Source organism: Somniosus microcephalus, chromosome 17 (genome assembly GCF_052327205.1).
Source record: "Somniosus microcephalus isolate GS21.2 chromosome 17, FLI_Smic_1.0, whole genome shotgun sequence".
NCBI classification, from domain to species: domain Eukaryota; kingdom Metazoa; phylum Chordata; class Chondrichthyes; order Squaliformes; family Somniosidae; genus Somniosus; species Somniosus microcephalus.
Window position 1 is genome coordinate 54,744,273 of NC_141003.1, and position 25,362 is coordinate 54,769,634.

The 25,362-nt window shown below is 48.8% G+C and overlaps 1 protein-coding gene across 1 annotated transcript in view; it reads right to left on the bottom strand.

Moving 5' to 3' along the window:
* The window catches only part of LOC147105726 (protocadherin Fat 4-like), a 159,418-nt gene extending 134,062 nt beyond the window's left edge, over window positions 1-25,356 (bottom strand). The window contains exons 1-8 of the mRNA XM_086010940.1: window positions 25,313-25,356; window positions 23,923-24,068; window positions 22,162-22,350; window positions 20,770-20,858; window positions 19,367-19,474; window positions 19,152-19,261; window positions 18,907-19,052; window positions 1,106-1,294 (exon numbers count right to left, since the gene is read on the bottom strand). Coding sequence (XP_085867066.1) covers window positions 1,106-1,294; window positions 18,907-19,052; window positions 19,152-19,261; window positions 19,367-19,474; window positions 20,770-20,858; window positions 22,162-22,350; window positions 23,923-24,068; window positions 25,313-25,356 — 1,021 coding nt within the window. The remainder of the gene's footprint in view (window positions 1-1,105; window positions 1,295-18,906; window positions 19,053-19,151; window positions 19,262-19,366; window positions 19,475-20,769; window positions 20,859-22,161; window positions 22,351-23,922; window positions 24,069-25,312) is intronic.
* Window positions 25,357-25,362: the final 6 nt, after the last annotated feature.

The window sequence follows — 25,362 nt, forward strand, 5'->3', positions numbered from 1 at the left end:
AATAACTTTCCTCCCTTTCCCAAACAAAAATATTGCCTTTCAGAAGCTCCACGATAAAATATATCTTCCTCCGCAGCCTCTGGAGCAACTTTACACATGCTTTTTTCATGTGTAAGTTGTAAGGACTTAACCTCACTGAATCCATGAATGAAATCGACGAAGTTCACTGCGCACGCGCTGCCTGTGCAGTCGCACGCGCTGTGCCTCTGAACCCCTTCGTTCAGAGGACAGGAAATGCCGGTTTTCTCCGCATGCGCTGTGCATGCTGAAAACCGGCATTTCCTCCGGCCAGACGCGTGAGTACCCCGACCGTACTCACGCGTTTGGAACGGAATTACTGGGCCATTATTTCTAATCTCTACCCAAACCGTTTCTACATCCTGGTTTCCTGAACTTAGGTCATCCCTCTCTATTGTGCTAATACCATCATTAATTAACAGAGCCACCCCTCCACCTGTTCCCACCTTCCTGTCCTTCCTAAATGTCATGTACCCTTCAATATTCAGGTCCCAATCTATGTCATCCTGCAGCCATGTTTCTGTAATGGCTATCAGATCATATTTATTTATTTCGATTATTTATTTCTATTATTATTGGTCCCACATTCCCACAAAACAACCGAACGGGGTTAGATAATCGGTACCACAGTCTTGCAGCCCTATCATTGACTTGAGCTCCCTTTGAGTGCAGATCGTTGCTGGAAGCACTCGACTGTAAATTGACCCGAACGTGTTGGCACCATTTATTTAAAGGCTCCTGTCTCTTAGACAAGGCTAGGCTCCTGTCTCTTATTAATGGCTGGACTCCGGTCCTCATTAGGACACAATTCTAGCTACACATCAACACAGCACGAGGATTGACACAGAGACTGCACTTATTGTAACCGGGCAGATTTTCCGCTGTCTTCTATCTGCTGGTGATTTGTGCAAAAATGACTGCCACATGAGCTCACCACCAACGGATGGATTCACATCCATTCTAATCTGGTAATTGGTGCATGAAGTACAAACAGACAAGGAGGCAGAATTTGTTACCAGAAAATAATCCAATTCAATGCAATCGCTATTCAACTACAGGTCAAGATTAATAATTTAAATATCTTCACCTGTCCCTGCTACAAATTCAGCATCACATATAGGACCTTCGTTAATGGGAATCAATGATACGTTCAGGTTACATGTTGTTGTATGAGCTCCCAGGTCTGTAACAACTATATTTAATGTATAGAATCTGACAACAGAGACATTGTCATAGTCCAGCTTGAATGTATTGGCAATTATTGCAGAGTTTCCAGCTGAAAGACAAAAGAGGCATGTGTTTCAACCAAACAAAGCTCAGGTAAATAAAATATTGTACTTGTACATTATCACATGACAGTTTGGAACTGCAGGTAGCACCGGTCTATGAGATATGAGCAGTGAGGAACAATGGACATGTTAAAGGTTACCTTGAAAGAGAAATGAAATAAAAACAGAAAATGCTGGAAATGCTCAGCAAGTCAGGCAGAATCTTTAGAGAGAGAAACAGAGTTAACGTTTCAGGTCGATGACCCTTCATCAGAACTGGAAAAAGTTGGAGATTTAACAGGTTTTTAAGAAAGTATAGGGGCAGGGAGAAAGGGGAGGGGAGGAAAGAACAAAAGGGAAGGTCTGTGATAGGTTGGATGGCAGGAGAGATTAAGAGACAAAACTGATGATGGTGCAAGGTAAAAGGAGATGGTAGTGGGACAAGGTAAGAAACAAAAGCTGAATCTAGATGGAGTGTAAATGGCAATTGCAGAATGATCAACAGCTGCCATGTGAGAGAGATTAAAAAAATGATGATAGAGGCAGAGGTTATGATCTGAAATTGTTTAACTCGATGTTGAGTCCAGAAGGCTGTAAAGTGCCTGTGCTGTCTCTCCCTCTAACTTAACCTCACTGTATGTATTTAACTTACTTATATATGTATAACCTACCTGTTGGGGCCGTTGCCCCTTTAACTTACCTTTTAGGGCCATTGCCCCTTTAAGACGCGCCTTAGCGTGCTGACGTCACGTCACGTACAACGTAGCGTGCTGACGTCACGGCACGTACGACGTGCCGTGCGTGAGGCGGCTGCCGGCCCGACTCGGCCTTCCAGAAAGGCTGCCGGCACAGCCCGGCCTAGCGTCTTCGGCCGCATCTACCAGCCGCCGGGAGTGACGCGATCTTCCGCTCCCGCGGCAAGCATCGGCTCAGCCTGGCCTCCAGCTCCCGCTCCCGACTTCGGCCTCCACGGCCAGAAACGCGACCACGCGCATCACGTGACGCCCCAAGCGCGGACAACGCTACCGAGCGTGATGAGGTCATCACGCTCCCCACAGGACTGCTACGTAGTCCTCGTGGAGTCCTCGCTGGGACACAGACCTACACCACGGTGCTCCTACAGCAGCACAGGCTCCGGGCAGTTGTATTGTCCCCATGCTTGAGTCTTGGAAATTGTTTGTCTGTAAGTATTTTAGAATGCTATGGATGATTAATGTGCACTGTATGTTGTAGAAAATGTTTAGTTGTAACTTTTCTCTGTCTAGCTGATTAACTAGTAGCTGTATTTTCATACACTATGTACAGGGCTAATTTAAAGAGAATGCCTCCCAGTTTACTAAATGTACTGTGTTGCTCAGGCGTACCTAAATCTGTGTATACATATCAGTTATGCGCCTGTATACTAATGTGTGCTTCCATTTCTGTGTTGTATTTCAGTTTTACAATTAGAATCGTTCAGTAAAGCGTTACAAGAAAAGTCAAGCCTTGTGATTTTATTGGAAGATATCGAGTTGTTCGCTATCTGTCTAGCTCTGCATAGAAACGCGTTGCGAGGGCAGAACAGTAAAAAGACAGCAGCACAGCGGGCTCAAGCACAGGAAGATACCACTCAGCTACCATGAGTCTACGCTCAGGAAAACAATATACTCTAGAGGAAGTCGACCAGCCAATCGAGAAGAATGAGCCTCTCCCAGCAAACGAGGCCAAGTCACAGTCCTCTAAAGCAGCCTCTAGAACATCTCGGCGGTCCAGCAGACCGTCGTCACCGACAGCTCTCCCAGCAAACGACGCCAAGTCACAGTTCTCTAAAGTATCCTCTAGAACATCTCGGCGGTCCAGCAGACCGTCGTCACCGACAGCTCTCCCAGCAAACGACGCCAAGTCACAGTTCTCTAAAGTATCCTCTAGGTCATCTCGGCGGTCCAGCAGACCGTCGTCATCGACAGCTTCTACAGCCGCCAAAGCACGTGCCAAGGCAAAGGCCACCCAAGCGCAATTGTCCTTCGCTGAAAAAGAAGCTGACCTCATGAAGCAGAGAGCCGACCTCGACGCTAGTGTGATGAAGCAGAGAGCTGACCTCGAAGCTAGTGCGATGAAGCAGAAAGCCGACCTTGTAAAGCAGAGAGCTGATATCGCTGCCATTCTCCACATTCTCCAAAGCCAGAGAGCTGCCGCTGCCGCTAAAGCCGAAGCCGCAGCTTATGAAGAAGATGAGGAGAGCGAACGCGGGGAGCCCAGCCAGGAAACATATGACCTGGAACAGCCCCTCAGTCCAGTGCAACGTACAAATGAGTATGTCCAACAACACTCCAAAGTGTTCCCAAAGGAAACATTCAGGTATCTCGACGTAGAACTAGCTACTCACCCCAGCAACAAACGGCCCGTTTTCGGAGACACTGAGCTCAAAAGAGAAGAAACGAGTAAGACTCACCTGCAGAGACCTCCACAACACTCGGCCAATCCAGCTAAGCAGTCCTCGCCCGAGCCGCAAGGCGCACAAGACTTCGCCAGGTACCTTACTCGCCGAGAATTGTTAAGTTCAGGCCTCCTAGAATTCGATGACCGTCCTGAAAATTATTGGTCATGGAGAGCATCCTTCCTGAGTACCACCAAGGACTTGAATCTGTCAGCCAGAGAAGAACTAGACTTGATGACAAAGTGGCTCGGAGCCGAGTCGTCAAGGCAGGCGAAGAGAATTCGCTCAGCGCACGTCCTCAATCCCACAGCAGGCCTCCACCTGGTTTGGCAACGTCTCAACGACTGTTATGGGACACCAGAAGTCATCGAACACGCACTGCTCAAGAAGCTTGAGGACTTCCCGAAGCTAACCAACAAGGATAATGTCAAGCTCAGAGAACTGGGCGACATTCTCCTCGAACTGGAGTGTGCCAAGGGAGAAGGTTACCTGACCGGCCTCTCGTATTTGGATACGGCTCGCGGGGTAAACCCAATAGTGGAAAAGCTCCCCCACAATCTTCAAGAGAAATGGATAGCTAAGGGATCCAAGTACAAGGAGGAAAATGGAGTGGCATTTCCCCCCTTCTCTCTCTTCTCCAGGTTTGTCCAACAACAGGCAAGGGTGAGGAATGATCCAAGTTTCGCTTTCTCCACCTCCAGCAGTTACGCTCCTTCGAGAACAGAGAAACCCACAAAGGACAGCAACAAAGCCTCTGTGAGTGTGCACAAAACAGAGGTTCCAGCCGAACCCTCAGTCAACCAATCCAGTTCTGCTGGGAATGAAGTGGATGACCCAGATCGTCAGTGTCCTATACACAAGAAGCCCCACCCACTCAAAAAGTGTCGAAGCTTTAGAGACAAGCCCATTGATGAGCGCACGTCATACCTGAGAGAGAACCGCATCTGCTTCAGGTGTTGTGGGTCGACTACGCACATGGCAAAAGACTGCAAGGCGACAATCAAGTGCCTTGAGTGCAACAGCGAAAAACACATAGCAGCCCTGCATCCAGGTCCTCCTCCGTCAACCACCGAGAGCGCCGCGGTTGACAAAGAGGATAGCGGGGAGCAAAGCGAAAGCACATCTTCAGTCACCTCCAAGTGTACAGAGGTTTGCGGAAATGCAAGCAGCCCACGCTCATGCTCCAAAATCTGCTTGGTTAAAGCATATCCTGCAGGGAGAAAGGAGAAGGCAATCAAAATGTATGCAGTGCTCGATGAGCAAAGCAACAAGTCCCTAGCGAAGACGGAATTCTTCAATCTCTTCGACGTCAAGGCCAGCACCGCTCCGTACACGCTAAAAACCTGTGCAGGGACAACAGATACTACGGGTAGGAGAGTCGGGAACTTCATGATCGAGTCCATGGATGGGAAACTACAGCTTCCCCTCCCCACCTTGATTGAGTGCGACATGATGCCAGAGGACAGGACGGAAATCCCCTCCCCAGAGGTCGCACGCCATCAGCCCCACCTACAGCCAATTGCCAATAAGATTCCAGCTGTGGACCCGGACGCTCCAATCCTCCTACTCTTGGGAAGAGACATCTTAAGGGTGCACAAGGTACGTGAGCACATCAACGGGCCCCACGATGCTCCCTATGCGCAGCGGCTTGACTTGGGATGGGTCCTCGTGGGTGGAGTTTGCCTGGGAACAGTCCACAAACCAGCGGATGTCAGCGTCTATAAAGCAAACGTGTCGTGCAACGGTCGCACATCCTGTCTCAGCCCATGCCCAAACAGGATCCAGGCAAAGGAGGACTACGACGACATGACGCAGCATCATAGGTCAACCTCCTCTGCCTGTGAGGAAGAGGCAGGCCCCACTGTGAGCACAGATGGCCTAGGATGCTCAGTGCTTGAAAGGTCCAAGGACGATAGACACAGCTGGGCGGCACCCCTGCCGTTTCGCCCTCCTGGACGCTGTCTTCCGAGTAGCGGGGAGCAGGCTGCGGGGCGCCTCTGCTCGCTCAGGAGAACCCTGGTGCCGGGGTCCACCGACCCAGACACGCCTGCAGTCCCCACCCCAGCGATGCTCCTGACTCAAAAGATGAGTGCTATTTCAGCTCCCTCTGGAAACTTCGACATGGCCGAGCTGCACGGGAAGCAGTGGAAGCAAGTACAGTGTCGTGCAGACACTTCTTGGAAGAGATGGGGAGGAGAGTATTCGCCCACCCTACAGAGCCGTAGGAAATGGACAGAAGACAAGCCGAATGTCAAAGTGAGAGATGTCGTCTTGCTGAAAGACAGCCAAGCACACAAACGAACGGTCAGTGGGACTAGCCGTCAAAACTCTGCCGAGCAGGGACAAGAGGGTCCACAAGGTGGAGGTGAAGACCGTCAAGGAAGAGACTGTCAAGGTGTTTCCGAGGCCAGTCTCAGAGATCGTAGTCCTCCTTTCCGAAGAAATCTAGAGAACGGACTCTGAGCGTGTGGCAGCCAAAGGACGTTTTCTCCAGGTTATTTTGTATCTGTAGTGGTACAAATGGAATTGTACCAAGCGGGGAGTGTGCTGTCTCTCCCTCTAACTTAACCTCACTGTATGTATTTAACTTACTTATATATGTATAACCTACCTGTTGGGGCCGTTGCCCCTTTAACTTACCTTTTAGGGCCATTGCCCCTTTAAGACGCGCCTTAGCGTGCTGACGTCACGTCACGTACAACGTAGCGTGCTGACGTCACGGCACGTACGACGTGACGTGCGTGAGGCGGCTGCCGGCCCGACTCGGCCTTCCAGAAAGGCTGCCGGCACAGCCCGGCCTAGCGTCTTCGGCCGCATCTACCAGCCGCCGGGAGTGACGCGATCTTCCGCTCCCGCGGCAAGCATCGGCTCAGCCTGGCCTCCAGCTCCCGCTCCCGACTTCGGCCTCCACGGCCAGAAACGCGACCACGCGCATCACGTGACGCCCCAAGCGCGGACAACGCTACCGAGCGTGATGAGGTCATCACGCTCCCCACAGGACTGCTACGTAGTCCTCGTGGAGTCCTCGCTGGGACACAGACCTACACCACGGTGCTCCTACAGCAGCACAGGCTCCGGGCAGTTGTATTGTCCCCATGCTTGAGTCTTGGAAATTGTTTGTCTGTAAGTATTTTAGAATGCTATGGATGATTAATGTGCACTGTATGTTGTAGAAAATGTTTAGTTGTAACTTTTCTCTGTCTAGCTGATTAACTAGTAGCTGTATTTTCATACACTATGTACAGGGCTAATTTAAAGAGAATGCCTCCCAGTTTACTAAATGTACTGTGTTGCTCAGGCGTACCTAAATCTGTGTATACATATCAGTTATGCGCCTGTATACTAATGTGTGCTTCCATTTCTGTGTTGTATTTCAGTTTTACAATTAGAATCGTTCAGTAAAGCGTTACAAGAAAAGTCAAGCCTTGTGATTTTATTGGAAGATATCGAGTTGTTCGCTATCTGTCTAGCTCTGCATAGAAACGCGTTGCGAGGGCAGAACAGTGCCTATTCGAAAGATGAGGTGCTGTTCCTCGAGCTTATGTTGAGCTTCATTGGAACAGTGTAAGAGGTTGAAGACGGAGAGGTCAGAGTGGGAGTGGAGCGGGCAATTAAAGTGACAGGCGACTGAAAGCTCGGGGTCACCCTTACAGACTGAACGGAGGTGTTCTGCAAAGCGGTCACCCAATCTGCATTTGGTCTCTCCACTGTAGAGGAGACTGCATCGTGAGCAGCGAATACAGTATAGTAAATTGCAAGAAGTACAACTAAATCGCTGTTTCACCTGGAAGGAGTGTTTGGGGCCCTGGACAGTGGGAAGGATGGAGGTAAAGGGGCATGTGTTGCATCTCCTGCGCTTGCACGGGAAGGTGCCGAGCAAAGGGGAAGGGGTATTGGGGGTGATAGAGGAGTGGACCAGGGTGTCGTGGAAGGAGCGGTCCCTTCGGAATGCTGAAAGGGGAGGTGAGGGGAAGATGTGTTTGGTGGTGGGATCACGCTGGAGGTGGTGGAAATGGTGGAGGAATGAAATGTTGCTCAATAAGAATGCACCAATTTCTCTTGTCAAGGTGAACACATCTGTTCCCCAGAGCAAGAAGTTGAAGTTCCTCCATATTTCTCACTATGGCCTGGATATGTTCCTCAGTGGAACCTCCTGATGAGGATTGTGTTGTGCCCATCCATTTCTTACACTCATTCCATCACTCTCATTCACAATTCTCTTCTTTCCCTCCTTGCAAGTGAAAAGAGCCCAGAACACGTGGGAGAGGCAGAGAGCTGGAGATGGCCCTCCAGTATTGATGCAACTGACTCCAACAGAGGAGGGGGCCCTGGAGATATCACGAGTTGCAGAGCTGCTGGCAGTGGGAGATGGAGAGATGGAGACCTCTCAGCAACCTAGTGGCAGAATTACATTTCATACAGCCACATGGCATACAACAGACACTCATATGGTGACTGATGTCAGCAGCCAGTGAATTTTCATCATGTGCATAATGGTAACGTAACCCGTTCTTAATATAACACTTCTAAATCATCTCTTTCCTCTCCCACAGGTCTATCAAGTGCCCCCGCTACTGTCCAGCTGGAGGAGGAAGACGACTCCTCAGAGGAACCTCCAGCCTCTGAGGGTGCACCATCAGCAGACCCAAGCGCACCCAGCACCAGCGCAGATATGCACACCTTGGTGGGTCCTGTGCGAGATAGAGTATTGTTGTCACCTGGTGTGTCACACTTCACAAGTGAGCAAGAGCAGGTGGTGTTGATGGACAGCAGTGGAGACTCCTCGCCAGAGGGCGCAGGGCACTCCAAGCTCTGCTGAGCTGCATGCAGATGCTGAGCCTCGGTGGCCATTGAGAAAGAGGGTGATCTTGGAGGGGCAGCAACAATTGCATGAGGCTCTGTCATCTTTTGCAGCCATGATGTCTGCAAATGTGCAGAGAATGGAGGAGTCCATCTCCAACATGAGCACCACCATGTCACAGGCGATGGCGACGATGTGCTGTTCCATGGAAAGGATGGCCACCTGCATGGAGCAGCTAATGCGCCACTCACATGAGCACATGCTAGCTGTAGACAACAGATGGCAGGCACTCATAGACCTAATCTCAAGGAGGGATGTAAACGGAGACTTGGGCCTTCATCGCCCCACTGCTGTGCAGCAAGGTGCTCTCCAGCTCCTTGCTAGCAGGGAAGTGCAGTGGCCCATGAGAGGGATGATGGTGAGAGGGGACATGGAAGTGGGGGCTCTTCTCAGAGCGCTCACACTTCTCCCCCATTGCCTCCCCCTCAGTCAGAGCCCCATATGCTGCCTCGGATCCCGATGGCCGAGTCTGCCCCTGCACAGTTGCAGGAGGAGCAGTCTTTGACGGGGCCCTCACAGGCTCCAAAACCAGAGGACGTCCGCCAAAAGTGTCTAAGCAGTTGCAGAAGGGAAGTGAGCAGCCTGCCTCTACCTCTGCTGAAGCCACAGGAGTTACACCTTGTAGAAGCATGTGGAAAAGAAAATGACACAAAAGTAGATGCACGAGGGTATGCACTTGGGTGTATGAACAAATGTTAGTGTTATGTTTCAGTTATTTTGATGACACAGATAAATGTGTTTCCTTGCACCAAATTCCGGTCTTGTCCATTTTCGCCTGCTACCTTGGTCACTTGGAGTGATTGGTGAGACATAACTTAACCTCAAGCACTGGGGGTTTGGTTGAGAGGAATAGCTTGGTCATTGTAGGGATGCTTTATAGTGTTGTTTGGGGGAATCTTAGTACAGCATATGGCAGCCATATGTGTGCATTAAGTAAATCTGGCCATGATGAAGCCATACCAGGCCTCCCAGGCAGCAATGTGTGCTGCTGCTGTTGCCATCTCCACCTCAGGTTCCTCCTAATCCTCCTCCTCATCTTCCACCTGCTCCTCCTCCTCCTCCTCTGAAGAGGCTGTGCGCTCTGTGCCTTGCTCCTCCTGCAGCTCCAATCCTCGCTGCTGCACTATGTTGTGCAGCGCGCAGCAAACAACGGTGATTCGGGAGACCCTGGCTGGTGTATACTGAAGGGCACCTCCAGATCTGTCAAGGCATCTGAAGCGCATCTTCAGCATGCCTATTGCTTGCTCTATGACACATCTGGTTGACATGTGGCTCTTATTGTTAACATTCCTTGACCTCCGTATTTGCCGTCCTCAAGAGTGTCATGAGCCACGTCTTCAGTGGATAGCCTTTGTCTCCAAGCAGCCTGCAAGTCTGTTTGGAAGTGCGAAGAGCTGAGGGAGGGTGGACTGGCGCAGCACGGAAGAGTCATGACAGCTGCCAGGGAATTTGGCACATACACACGTGATGACCTTCCTATGGTTGCAGATGAGCTGCACATTGAGGGAGTGGAAGCCCTTGCGGTTCACAAACACTCCTGGGTGATGAGGGGGTGCCTTCATGGCCACATGTGTGCAGTCGTTGATGCCCTGCACCTGTGGGAAGTCAGCCAGAGCCGCAAAGCCGAGCGCACGTTCAGTAACACTGGCTTCATCAGTGGCAAAGTTGACATAATTGGCAGTCTTATGAAACATGGCATTGGTCACCTGGGTGATGCATCTGTGGGCGGCCGACTGTGAGATCCCGCAAATGTCTGCTGGAGATCCCTGGAAGGAGCCTGAGGCGAAGAAGTTGAGGGCGCTGGTGAATTTGGCAGCTACCGGTAAGGTGTGTCCACCAGGTCTTCTGGGCAGCAGGTCTTGTTCCAGTAAACTGTAAATGTCTGCAATGACCTGGCGCGATAGCCTGAGCCTCCTTTGGCACTGCTGTTCAGTCATGTTGAGGAAGCTCATCCTCTACCTGTAGACCCTTTGTTGGGGGTATCGCCACCGGTGCGCTACAGCCCTGTGGTGCCCCCCTCTCTCCTGTTGAGCATCAGGTCATTGAGGAGAAGGCTGCTGTTGTGGTTGCTGGTGGTGGTGGTGGTGGGGCTCATCTTGGCCCTATTCTGAAGACCAAGGTGAGACAGTATATGCAGCACCCATGCTGCTTTAGTAGATTTCAGATAAAAAGTGGAGATCAGAGGGCAAATCCCTCAATGTTCTGATACTGAGCAGCAACGTGTTCAAAGTGGCTTCCGAGGTTGCAGAAATGACCTGCAAACTGCTGACACCTAATTCTGTGGACAAAATGGAGTCAGCAAGAGCCTTTCCATTAGGCAAGTAATGTGATGTAATGTGTGAGTATTTATGTGTTTTTCCCAGCTCTCAATGAATGAACTCGCACAATGGCCAGAGCCTCCGCCTCCCCTTCACAAGCGAGGTTCCCGAGCTGCGTGAATCCCGTGCTCCTGCAGTTAAAGACAAAAGCTGCTGTTCAAAACCTTCTTCAGGGTCTCTCAACAAGCGGTTAATTATTTGAATGAGGTCGCCCGCCTCTGCCAATCAGGTCCGTGGCATGCCTCCAAAGGGGCCCGAGTTAAATGCGGGAGGCGGCGGGATGACGGCGGGTTTCCGATGCGCTAGCAATTTTGGGGATATTTACTGTCAACCTGCCCCCAAACTCGCATGCTTGGCAGAAAGGAAAATTCTGGTCATAGTGTGGGGGATAAATGTTACCTTGAAAGAGTAAGTAAATGTTGCTCAATAAGAATGCACCAATCTCTCTTGTCAAGATGAACACATCTGTCCCCCAGAGCAAACAGTTGAAGTTCCTCCATATCCCTCACTATGGCCTGGATATGTTCCTCAGTGGAACCTCCTGATGAGGACTGTGTTGTGTGACATGTAACACATTATAATCTGGTCCCCTCTCTGACTCATATTAAAGCATAAGAACACAAACCAACACATCAAACTACAAAACAGCGACATAGAAATAGCTACATGATATCATAGAAATGCACATTAACAGACATAAAAATACCATAAAGGCAAATCAGTGCAAAAACCTCAAATATAAATCAAAAACAGAAAAAAACTCTGCTGTTCCACACTTATCCATAGTTACACAACGCTGAATTAACAAATGAGATTACACCAATAAGCACAGATCACAGCGAGAGATAGAACCACATGCACAGAGCAGACATATCATGATAAACATAAAGAGAGATTATGCACATATACAAACACCAAAATTTAATGTAAGGAAATATCACATCCACAGATCAACACACAGAAACAAACATCAGAGCAAAGAGACACACAACACAGGACAAAGAGAGACACACAGCACAGGACAAAGAGACAGACAGCACAGGACAATGAGACACACAACACAGGACAAAGAGACACACAACACAGGACAAAGAGACACACAGCACAGGACAAAGAGACACACAACACAGGACAAAGAGACACACAGCACAGGACAAAGAGACACACAGCACAGGACAAAGAGACACACAACACAAGACAAAGAGACACACAGCACAGGACAAAGAGACACACAACACAGGACAAAGAGACACACAGCACAGGACAAAGAGACACACAACACAAGACAAAGAGATACACAGCACAGGACAAAGAGACACACAACACAGGACAAAGAGACACACAGCACAGGACAGAGAGACACACAGCACAGGACAAAGAGACACACAGCACAGGACAATGAGACACACAGCACAGGACAAAGAGACACACAACACAGGACAAAGAGACACACAGCACAGGACAAAGAGACAAACAACACAGGACAAAGAGACACACAGCACAGGACAAAGAGACACACAACACAGGACAAAGAGACACACAACACAGGACAAAGAGACACACAGCACAGGACAAAGAGACACACAACACAGGACAAAGAGACACACAACATAGGACAAAGAGACACACAGCACAGGACAAAGAGACACACAACACAGGACAAAGAGACACACAACACAGGACAAAGAGACACACGGCACAGGACAAAGAGACACACAACACAGGACAAAGAGACACACAGCACAGGACAAAGAGACACACAGCACAGGGCAAAGAAACACACAACACAGGACAAAGAGACACACAGCACAGGACAAAGAGACACACAGCACAGGACAAAGAGACACACAGCACAGGACAAAGAGACACACAGCACAGGACAAAGAGACACACAGCACAGGACAGAGAGACACACAACACAGGACAAAGAGACACACAGCACAGGACAAAGAGACACACAGCACAGGACAAAGAGACACACAGCACAGGACAAAGAGACACACAGCACAGGACAAAGAGACACACAACACAGGACAAAGAGTAAATGTTGCTCAATAAGAATGCACCAATCTCTCTTATCAAGGTGAACACATCTGTCCCCCAGAGCAAGCAGTTGAAGTTCCTCCATATTCCTCACTATGGTGCTATGTCTGACATTTGGTGATAGGTACTCGATTGCCTTGGCCTGAGCACATGCAGTTTGATAGTGCTGTGATCATTGTATTGTGTATAGGTATTCGATTGCTTGTGCCTGGAAGTGTGTGTGTGTGGCAGCCATGATTAAAGCAGCATGAACTGAACTCACTGACGGTCTCTGGATTATCTTTGCAAACACAATATTTGGCGACAAGGATGGCTGAAATCTCTCTTCCACCACCTCCTCCCTTCCTTGCACTACCAGGTGAGCCCCCGATCCCATGGGTTCACTGGTTACAGTCCTTTGAAATCTATCTCATTGCTCTTGGACTAGAAACTGAGTACAGCTCGGAAAAAGGCACTGTTATCCCATTGCTTGGGAGCGGAGGGCCAGCGTGTTCTTGGGACATTATGCACAGCAGACTCAATCCAAACATATGATGAGGCTGTGGCTCTGTTAAGCACACACTTCTCTGCCCCACAAAGTGCCCTCCTGCGGCGATTCATTTTTAGACAGCGTCACCAACTCCTCGGCGAGTCAGTGCATCAACACGTGGCTAATTTGAGGGGGTTAGCTAGCTCGTGCAAGTTCGGTGCATTACAAGATGAGATGGTGCGTGGTCAACTAATAGAGCACACAAACAACGTGAGAGTGCGTGAAAGACTGTTACTCGAGTCCGACGATCTGTCGTTGTCACAGGCAGTCAACATCGCCTTTCAAGTGGAGTCTGCAGCCGAATGTGCAGCGAAACTAGCACACACACCCAGTGACAGCGCCCTCGGCCCCGACAGCTCTGACACGGTAATGCTCGTGCGACGGCAGCAACGCGTGCTACCGCGGCAAGTGTGGAAACTGCGGATCTCGCTCACATGCTACCAGAGCGCAGAATTGCCCCGCGCACGGCCAAGCCTGTCGCAATTGTGGAAAACAAAATCACTTTGCCAAGGTCTGCCGCTCTGCCCCTGTTGCTACAGATGAACACTCTCAGTCCTCAAGCAGTTGGCCTACAATTCACGACGTGAGCTCTGGGCCAGTAGTGGCTTTCAAATCATGCACAATTAACCTGAATGATGTGTGCATCCCGCTGTTGTTGGATACCGGTGCCAGCGTCTCACTGCTGAATGTGGACACATTCAAACGCCTTTTCAGCTCCCTGCCACTCTCTGCACCCTCCACTACCCTTTGTGGGTATGGTAATTCAAAAATTGGACTAGTGGGCTCAGTCAACCTCACTGTACGCTATGGAACAAAAGTTTGGCCAGATTTTTGTTTTCATGTGGCACGCCAAGGAGCTAACCTGATGGGACTGGATCTTTTCACTGACCTGGGTTTTTCTCTCTTGGACACTAGCGGGTCTGCGATTCTGCACGTCGCCTCACCGTGGCACCAAACATGGCCAGCACTCTTCGAGGGTCTGGGCTGCCTGACTGCCTTCACCCACCAGCCCATGGTTAACTCCACCATTACCTCTGTCATTCAGCCACTGCGCCGCATCCCGCTTGCTCTCCGTGACGGGGTCACAGCTGAACTAAAGCAGCTACTGGAAGCCGGCATCATCAAACCAGTTGATGCCTCCCCATGGGTCTCCAACCTGGTGGTCGCAACGAAAAAATCAGGTGGTCTACGCGTCTGTGTCGATCTTCGAGCAGTGAATAAGGCCGTAATCCCTGACAAGTATCCACTGCCCACGTCAGAGGAACTCACAGCGCAGTTCTATGGTTCCATCCTGTTCTCAAAACTGGACCTTCGACAGGGCTATCTACAGGTTCCCCTCCACCCCAGCAGCAAGGACCTCACTGCTTTTGTGACACATGCTGGCGTCTTTCGGTACACCAGGATGCCATTTGGACTTAGCTCTGCACCCAGCTGCTTCCAAAAGGTGATGGCCTCTGTGCTCGCGGGCATTCCTGGGGTGGCCATCTACCTGGATGACATCGTTGTGCATGGGCCCTCGACCTCCACTCACGACGAACGCCTTCACAGAGTTTTCACAGCTCTAGCAAAACACAAGCTCACACTGAATGGCGAAAAGTGTGTCTTTGCTGTTTCAGAGATCGAATTTGTGGGGTTTTGGTTGTCGGCTGACGGTATATCCCCACTCCAGTCAAACGTGGATGCCATTCACAGCATCCCAGAACCCAGCTCTGCAGCACAGGTTGCCTCCTTCCTTGGCATGACTGGGTACTACCTGAAGTTTTTGCCCCAGTACTCAGCCACCACAGCCCCACTGCGCCAGCTCCTGCAAAAGGATGAGCCCTGGGTGTGGTCACAAGCCTGTACGGAAGCTGTTCGCCTCCTCAAATCGCAGCTCACGTCGCCTCCAGTGTTGGCTCACTTTGACGTCGCCAGCCCCACCCTCGTCACCTGCGACGCGTCCGCTGCAGCTGTGGGGGCAGTGTTATCGCAGATACAGAATGGAGTGGAGAAACCAATCGCCTTTGCCTCCCGAGCCCTTAGCCCCACCGAACAGAAGTACTCAGTAGGCGAGCGTGAGGCGCTGGCGTGCATCTGGGCATGTGAGCGGTGGCACCTGTACCCGTATGGCCGTGCCTTCACCCTGCGAACCGATCACCAGGCTCTCACTGCCCTGCTGTCGACATCCGGCACGGGCCACAGACCACTGCGTCTACACCGCTGGTCTGACCGCCTCCGCCAATACAATTTCAGTCTCCAGTTCACACCAGGACGTGACAATGTTGTTGCAGATCTGCTCTCCCGCACTGTCTCTGCCCCAGCCCCACTCGTCGGGTCTGAACAAGTGGAACAGGATATCGTCCAGATGCTGCACACGCCTCTCCAAACCACAGTCCCTCTCCAGGAGCTCAAAGAGGCCTCTGAACAGGATCCGGCCCTCTCCCAGCTGTGCACCTTCATCAGAGATGGCTGGCCTCGCAAGGTGCCTGAGGAACTGTCTGCCTACTCCAGAGTTAAAGAGGAGCTCTCCTGCTGGAATGACTCCTGTGTCACACGTGGGCTCTGCACTGTGGTCCCAAGTGCCCTTCGTGCGCGTGTTTTATCCATGGCGCATGAGGGCCACTTGGGCATAGTGAAGCTCAAACAACGATGCCGAGACCTAGTGTGGTGGCCAGGTATCGACAGGGAAATCGAGGCCCTGGTCAAGGACTGTGCAGCCTGCCTTGTAAGTGGCAAGACTGGCCACCAAGCTCCCCCACCCCTGCAACCCCTTGCCTGGCCCTCTCAGCCCTGGGAGCACCTGCAGCTGGATGTCTGCGGGGAGATCCATGGTGTCCCCCACCATCAACGGTTCCTAGTGGTGACCTATGACCTGCACTCAAAATGGCCAGAGGTCACTGCTGTGGGCTCCGTCAACTCTCGGGTCATCATTGATATCCTTGAGTCCCTCTTCTCCTGCTGGGGGCATCCAAAGGCCATCACCACAGACAATGGCCCCCAAATGGTCTCTTCGGAACTCTCCTCTTACCTTGAGAGCAAGGGCATCCATCACATTCGCACAGCGTACTACCACCCGAGTCAAATGGGGGGGTGGAGCGTTTTAACCAGACACTGAAAAATGGCCTCAGAACTCACCTATCCCAGGGGTGTGCGTTTGACAAGGCCCTCCTCCAGACACTGCTGCACTACAGAGCCTCCCAGCATTCCACTACAGGGGTCTCACCCGCATCCCTCATGCTAGGCCGTGAGCTCATGCTGCCCCTTGGCAGGCTCTGCCCCTCGCTAGCTCAGAGCCCTGCTCCACCAGCTCAAGCCACAGTCGCTAAACAACAGGAGAAGATGAAACTCCGCTTCGACCAGTCGAAGAGAGCCAAGGCGCCCAACATCTCAGTCTCCGATTGGGTCAGAGTCCGCAGGCCTCACCGCAATAATAAGATGGCGTCATTCTGGTCCTCCCCTCTCCAAATCAGCCGCCAACTTGGACCAGCCACTTTCTGCCTCACTGACGGCTCTCGGTGGCATGCCAGCCGCCTTCGGAAGGTGCCAGCACCCCCTGATGCGGGATTATACGGACCTAACCCCCAAGCCTTACCCCCAGAGTGGCGGGATGCACATGTGGCTCAGCCAGCCAACCCTCAAGCAGATGTTGTGCCTCAGCCTGCTCCTCACCAGTCCACACCTCGGCCTGTTCGTACACGTTCTCGCCCTGGCCACCTACAGGACTTTGTCACTACATTTCATGTTTGAAATTCTGTGAGGGGGGAGGAAATGTTATGTCTGACATTTGGTGATAGGTACTCGATTGCCCTGGCCTGAGCACATGGAGTTTGATAGTGCTGTGATCATTGTATTGTGTATAGATATTCGATTGCTTGTGCCTGGAAGTGTGTGTGTGTGGCAGCCATGATTAAAGCAGCATGAACTGAACTCACTGACGGTCTCTGGATTATCTTTGCAAACACAATATATGGTCTGGATATGTTCCTCAGTGGAGCCTCCTAATGAGGACTGTGTTGTGTGGCATGTAATGCATTATAAATAATCTGGTCCCCTCTATGACTCATATTAGAGCAAATGAACACAAACCAACACGTCAAATGACAAAAAGGACAAACTCAAATAGCTACATGATATCATATAAATACACATACACTTTACCACACAGAAAAATACTATAAAGACACATCAGTGCAAGAAACCACAAATATAACTCAAAAATAGAAAAAAAAAACTCAGACCTGTACCACACATATCCATAGTTACACTCCATCTAATTAACAAATGAGATCACGCCGATAAGCACAGATCACAGAGATGGAACCACATGCACGCAGCAGACATATTGGGCTGGATTTTACCAGCCCTGAGGAGGCGGGTTTGGAGGCAGGACTGCTGGGTAAATCAAAAAGAATGGGAGCGGGCCCAGAACCCACTCCCAACCCGCCTGCAAACAATCTTCCCAGGAGTCGGGTCCCCGATTTGTGCAGGGACCCGACTCCTAGCGGCGGGAAGAAGAATATAGCCACTTAACTGCCTGTTAACAGGTAGTTAACAGGCAGTTAAGAGGCTTTTTCCCATTTTGCGACTTCTGCTGCAGGCTTCACGACGTCGGGGAACCCCGCCAGGGTAAGTGAGGCGTGCTGTGGGTCTGTTGTAATGTTTGTGTATAGATGACAGCTGCAGAAGTGGTGTGAAGGATCCAATGGGACACTGGTGAGTATCAGAGGTAAGGAAATGTTGGGACAGTCATTTTAATGTGTTTAGATTTTTCTGTAGGTGACAAGCTGTTTGTGTGGTCTCACCTCATTGGGAGAAGTAACAGATTGCTTCTGTACCCTCACCTGCAGCTGCCATCTGTTTTATCCTAAGGAGAGAGTCATTAGAGAGCCTGGGTGCAAGGGCTCACCTTTGTACAGTGATTGTCAGTGTTTGACAGCACCTCAATGCTGTCAAACACTATCAAATCATCTGTCAAAAATAACTGGTTCATGTCCCTTTAAGAAAACCGGCAGATGAAGCGTCATCAACTGATGTCATCTGACGCCGGCTTTCCCTTAACTGGCCGGCAAGCCCACAGGGCGGACTTAACAAGGCCAGTCAGGGGAAAATAGCGTCTGCGCGTCGGACGTCGCTGGGGGTGGGACTAGAACCCAGAAGGCAGCAGTCCCGCCCCCAACTTGTCTCGGTAAGTAAAATCCAGCCCATCATGATAAACAAAAAAGAGAGATTATGCACATATACAAACACCAAGATTTAATTTAAGGAAGCATCACACCCACAGAAACATCACACCGTGCAGAAACAAAGATCAGAAGAAAGAGACACACAACACGGGACAAAGAGACACACATTAACATGGCACAGAAACATAGACAGAAACTTGTCACAAACATAACAGGCACATAAATCACACAAACAAGATTTCACCAGGAGCAATGTCATGGGAGATTTGCAATAGTTAATTGTGGTCCTACTTTGTATGATTTCGAAGGAAGGTTCATCTACTGCAAAGCTAAAAGTCAGGGTCTCATTGTTATCACCGTCTGAGGCAGATAAAGTTATTAGTGTTGTCCCAGCAGCCACTTCTTCATTCATGGTTAATGTACTTGATGGACAGGAGCTGAAAATGTGATAAATATTCCTGTTTAATAAACCAAAGAACCACCAGTGTAAGTGAGAACTGATCTTTCCGTCAACACTGGAATGATAGTTAACATACCTGATGGTTGGAACTTCATCATTTACATCAGTAACTGTGATAGTTACCGTGCCTGAGCAAGCAAGGCTTGCAGCTGCACTGTCATTAATCGATACCACGGCGTAGAAAAGCTGAAGGCAAAGAACAAAATCTATAACGCAGGTCTGTAAAATGTTTGGAATAAAGTATCTGTGCTGAAGATATTGATTATTCAGTAATAATAATTTATCTCTTACCGTGTCACCATTTTCAAAATTCAAAGCAGCTGCTGTGGAAATTAGACCCAAATCATTCACCTTAAATAGTGCAGTGGTATTGATGGAGGAACTCGGCAGAAAGGAATACTTGAAAAAAGGAGAAAGTTATATTTCTGTAAGTGTAATATTCAATTCTGTAAGTGAGCATTTAGGTAGGCATTATTTTCTGTCTTATTCAATCTTAATGACCCGTATTTTGCGGTCAGCGGTGAAGCAAAGGCATTCGCCGCTAGCCCCGAAGAAAGTTGCCCACAGAGATCGCCGTCTTCTTCGTTGTTCACGTTATTTCAGCGCTCTGTAGTGGGAATTCCTAGTGCGATGCTGCTGTGATGTCAACAAGCTGTCTAAGCAGCCAATCACATTTCAAAATTCTCACAGACAGGAAACCAGGAAATGAGACGCTGCTTTTATCCGGACTTTTTAAAAATGTTACAGAGAACGAAATAAAGAATGGGATTCTCACATGGGGATAAGTTAAAAGCTGAAATATCATGAACAAACTTTAAAAAAAATTTAATGTTTTTAAAAATTGTAATTTTTATCATAATGGAGTAATTTAACACTCCACAAATATAAAAATTAGTTGATCTCTTATGCTGTCACATAGGGAGAATCAAGACTAAGTGCCATGCTCAGGTCAAGCAGGGTTAGTGTGTGGGGAGATAACTGCAGCCAAATGGTGATGGGGAAAGATAAGGACAGAGAGCTAGGCAGAGGAGTTGAAGAGAGGAAGCAAGGTGGGAGAGGGAGAGGAGAGAAGAGGGAAGGAGTGAGTAGGGGAGAGAACTGGAGAAGGAATAAGATGAATGGAGAGATGAATGGGAAGACAATAGGGTGAAAGGAAGGAGATGGGGAAAAGGAGGTGTGGAGGTGTGGAGGAGGGGGAGCTATGGGGAAATGTGGTGGACAATGGGGTTGGAGAGAAGGAGGATGAAGTTTGGGACAGGAGAGGAGAGAGTGAGGAAGATGGGAGATAGGAAATGGACAAAAATGGATGGGGACAGGAAGGGGAACAGGAGAGAGGGAAGGAGGAAGACTAGAAGGAGCAGGACATGGACAATGGCCATCTCCAACAAGAGATTGCACAATCACCACCCTTGATTGCCACATCCCCACCATCAATACCTTGGGGATCACCACTAAACACAGGTTTAATTGGAGAAACCGTATTAACACTGTGGCTACGAGCAGGAACAAGGCTGGATACTCTGTGATGAGAGGTTCACCTCTGATCTCTCAATATCCTGGAATCCCTACAAAAGACCATCGTGGGCAAAAATTTGCCATGAGGACTAAAATGATTCAAAATCAGGTTAAAATTTCTATTGCATGCCTTAAACTTAATCAAGAGCAGAAACAATGTAACATTAGAAAAGACTTACATGTAAAGTATTTCCATCAGGATCAGATGCAGTAATCTTATAGACAGAGGCACCAATAGCACTGGTCTCTGGAATAGTGACAGAAGGTCCTGGACAAAAGGAAATATGTTTAATGTAAATTATATTATCGATATATAACTGATGATGCTAATGGCAGTAAATGAGTTTATGTTTCAGACATACTAATGATTTAAGTATTTAAATAGCTTGAGTGGAATTTTTCACATTAGCAGTGGCATTGATCCTAATTTAAAAAGTAAATGCATTGTAACTGCCATGACTATTGAGGGCTAAAGGTTACGTGGCCCGATTTTGTTTCTTCTTGAGAACTAAAGGGTCACCACCTTCATGAAAATCTGTTTGGTAAACCATGTTTTGGTTGGGGGGGAGAAGGGCTGGGCATCATTTCTGAAGGCTAGCGGCTGCCGGTCGGGAAAGCCTGCGGTAGAAGGCCCTGGCAATCAGAGACGATCGTGAATTGATGAGGGGGGCGGCTCGGAGCACGGCATCGAGGAGGGAGTGGGGGAGAGATCGCAGGGGTAGGTTTAAAGATCGCATGGAGAGAGAAATCACGGGGGGGGAGAAGAAATCGCGGCAGGTTTGCCTGAGGAGCCAACGGAAGCACTCCTGCCTGTCCTGGCCCACAAACAGTGCCGTAAAAGTACTTACCTGCTGGATCTGGCAGCTCCGGTTTTCCTTTAGCTGCCAGGTTTCATTCGTTAAATTGAAATGGCGCCAAGAATCTGAGGAGCGGAGCCTCATTTAAATATTATAATCACTGACTTGCCTCTCCTAAGCAGGTTACTCGAACGCCAACAAACGTTGGACCAGAAGTAGGCGTGTTTGCAGCAGATTGATGTCAGCTTTCACAAATTTAACATATGGTGGAATTAAAATTCCCCTACACGTCTGATTTATAGAACTGTCAAAGCATCTTCTACAGTGAGCTGCAGTCCGGATATCGCAACAAACATGGGCCGATCACACACTTTAAAAACACACTAAGAGCCACATTAACATATTGCAATTTTAACCTGACACCTGGCAAGGCACAGCCTCCGACAGACCATTGGTTGGAATACATAGGAGTCTGCGAGGTTGCGATATCTGTCTGCCAAGCGCCTGGCACAGAGGGCAGCACATCTACCTGTTTCATCTGACTTTCAATGTGCTATGTGCGGCAGGCATATGTGTTCAGGATTAGGGCTCTTCTCCCATCAGTACACCCAGAGTAACTGAGACTTATCCGTCCATTCTATTGTTGAGGCTCCGTAGGTATAAGCCAACAATGTCCAGAAGAGTCAGATACACCCTTGGACATGACAGTAAACTGAGGGTCAGTGTACTGATTATCATTTTGCACCTTATTTGTCACAATTGTGTTACACTCACCTGTTCCTGCTTCAAACTGAGGGTCACAAACAGGAGCTTCATTAACAGGATTTAAAGACACAGTCAGGTTACAGATGGCTATGTGAGATGCCAGGTCAGTGACAATTATATTTAGTTGGTAGTTTCTGATGGCAGTGGCACCGTCATAGTCCAACGTGGAATTAGTAACAATCCATGCGCTAGCTCCAACTGAAAGTGAGAGATAAGTTGGCTAATATTGATCATTGGAACAATTTATTCATGATACTTATGATCTTAGTAAAAAGTTCATTTTATTTTTATATACACTGTGTTTTTTGAGGCTATTTCTATCCTCTAGTTCAACCTGTTTTGTAAAATTAGTTTCTTGCACTTTCATGTTGCGTTGCTCCATTTAGTCCGATTGCTGGGCAGGTAAATAAGTTATGTTGCGACCACATCCTTTGCACCAATACTGCTCCGTATTGGAAGAGCCACAAATCCAGTGGGAAATTTTGGAGTCACAACACTCCTCAAGATGAAAAACGTTAGGAACTGCTGACATTTAACACACAAAAGGAAAATGGACTGTGGTGTTTGTCATCACTTAAATCACTTCTTCGGTCAACTTCTTTCGTCAAGCCTGCAGTGTCCCTGAATAAAGCTCAGTGAAAATCAAAACAGCAAGACATTTTCTACACAATAACACAACTGATTTACAGAACTTTAACTGTGCAGACCTTCTCAAACCTTTGTTCCCTTTTTTATGGCTATAACACCTGTGCTACATTATCCACCAATACAAAAATACAATGGCATCTCTCACTTTGTACCTGTCTTGTGTATTTTTCTCTGTTCTTAATTTGTTTTGAGAATAGTTTGCCAACCTCAGCAACCTTCCTTCCCCCTGATAGATATTAGTAGCTATTGTACCAGTAATAGTGCTTTATACTGATTACTTCATAAGTGTATCAGTCAAATAACTCACAACTATCAAAGTGTACTCTCCAGTAAGCTAGCAAGATCTTTTTCGTATGTAAAACTACTCACTATGCTATCAATGTAATAATATTTTTACAGAAATGTCTTTTTTAATTACAAACAAGCTACAATGGAATCACATCAAAATTATCAGATTTATTTCATCATTCTACGAAACACATTAACTTTCTCAATTTTCTCTCTCATATTAACACATGGAATGCATAAGAACATAAGAACATAAGAAATAGGAGCAGGAGTAGGCCAATCGGCCCCTCGAGCCTGCTCCGCCATTCAATAAGATCATGGCTGATCTGATCCTAACCGCCAATCCACTATCACAGAACCATCTCCTGAATCTAACAGAATTAGACACACGAAATAGGAGCAGGATCAGGCTACATGGCCCCTGGGCCCGCTCCGCTACCCACAGGGTGCAAGAGGATGCCTTATTTATCTTAAACCTTTTACTTAAATTTCTCAGTTGACAGCACTATTGTCTCTGAGTCCCTGGCGTAAGGTAAATGGTGAGGGCGAGGGGTGTCTCCAGAAACATTTAACTGAGGCCCAAACCAAAAATGGTTTGGGTTTGGGCCTCCCAGGGCTGGCTTTGGGTGGTCAGTCTGCTGACTTTGTGTCTGCTTTGAGCAGAAGTTAAAGATCGCCTCCATATTCTGATATTTCGCTAGATAAAAAGGGTATACCAGTATCAGCAGATCATCAGTGGACAAGAGGAGGTAAAACAGTGCAGAAAAACATTGACAAAATAACATGTTACAGTCACTTTGAAATGACTACATGAAGAGTACTCAATCTCCTTACCTTGATGAATTTCGAAGTCAGGTTCAGGGGTTGCAAAGGAAAAAGTCAAGGAGTCAGTAGTATCATTGTCAGAGGCTGATAATGCTACCACAGGTGTCCCAGCACTTGCTTCTTCATCCACTGAGACTGGACTCGAAGGGCATAAACTGGAAATGATAATTAATTATTAAGTGGCAGCCTAGAATCTTGTTGTAATATATGAAGCATTATTTTCGTAAATCCTTCTCTTTGGATATTGGTCTTACTTTTCACTTGGTGTGAACTAACTGGTGTGATTGCTAAAACATTTTAGGCAGAAAAACAGCAGAAATGAGAAACGTAAATTCAATCAGTCTATCTCTATACGTGGGGGGAAAATTCGATTGCTTTGCGCCTCCCGTTAGCACCCTAAGAGGGCACTAATGGGGAGCAAAGCAACTAGCACCCAGGCACAATGCCGGCAACGCCTCCCGCGAAATTCAGTAGGAGGTTAGCGGCGGCGGTAACCGTTAATGCCCCGTGGCGCTGCACCGCTGGCGATGACGTCATCGCCACGTGCAGCTCCCCGCTCATGCCCTGGCCGCGATCTTCGGTAGCGCCTCCTGACTTACTGCCGAACGCTATGTCCGACGGGGTCAGGGGGGGGCCTACCTGCAGCCGGGGTGGCACTAATTAAAGGCGAGGTGCCGGGCGGCCATTTTTGTTGCTGGCCGCCTGCCAGCACCTGCCCCTGTTGCCGTCCCCGACCTCCTCTTCAGCCCCCCCCCCACAGAGTGTCGGCTGTGCTCCATGAGCCCAGCACTTCTCTTGAGTGCTGGGCTCTTTTGCCGGCACTCTGATCCCTAGTGGCCCAGCTGGGCCCCGGGTCACGCTGCGCAAGGCCCCTCCCCTTTAAGAAGGGGAGGAAGGCCTGCAGTACCACGGCACGTAGCGGCACGATATTCTCTTGCAGCGCCCCAAGAGGGAGGTGGGACGCTTCCAGTAGCACCCCGCTTCCCTCTTGGGGCGCTACCAATGAATTTCAGCTGGGGGGGGCGCTAATTTTTTCGGGGTGCTAAAAGCAGCACCCCAGCAAAGTTAGTGCCCCATAGGGGGTGCGACTCAATTTTTCTCCTTAAAGTTATATTGTGTGGAAAATCATGAATTGCAGTCTCTCTGCTCCCCATTACCTATTTGTCACATATTATGTACATTGGGAGCTATAATATGATTAGGGATATATTATTGGTGATCTAAAATGAGACTGCAATTCACAACATGCTTTGCAGAACCTGAACCTAATTAACACATATCAGAAGAGATTCTGTCTAATAACTTTCTATAGAAATGACAATAGTAAACGGCTCTTTTAGACCATAATGTAGGTATTTTGCTCTCTTGTTGGTCCTAAACTTCAAATACACTGTCTTACTTGTTTTTCTTCCTCAATGCATCCTTACTAAAGTCAAAACTCATTGTATC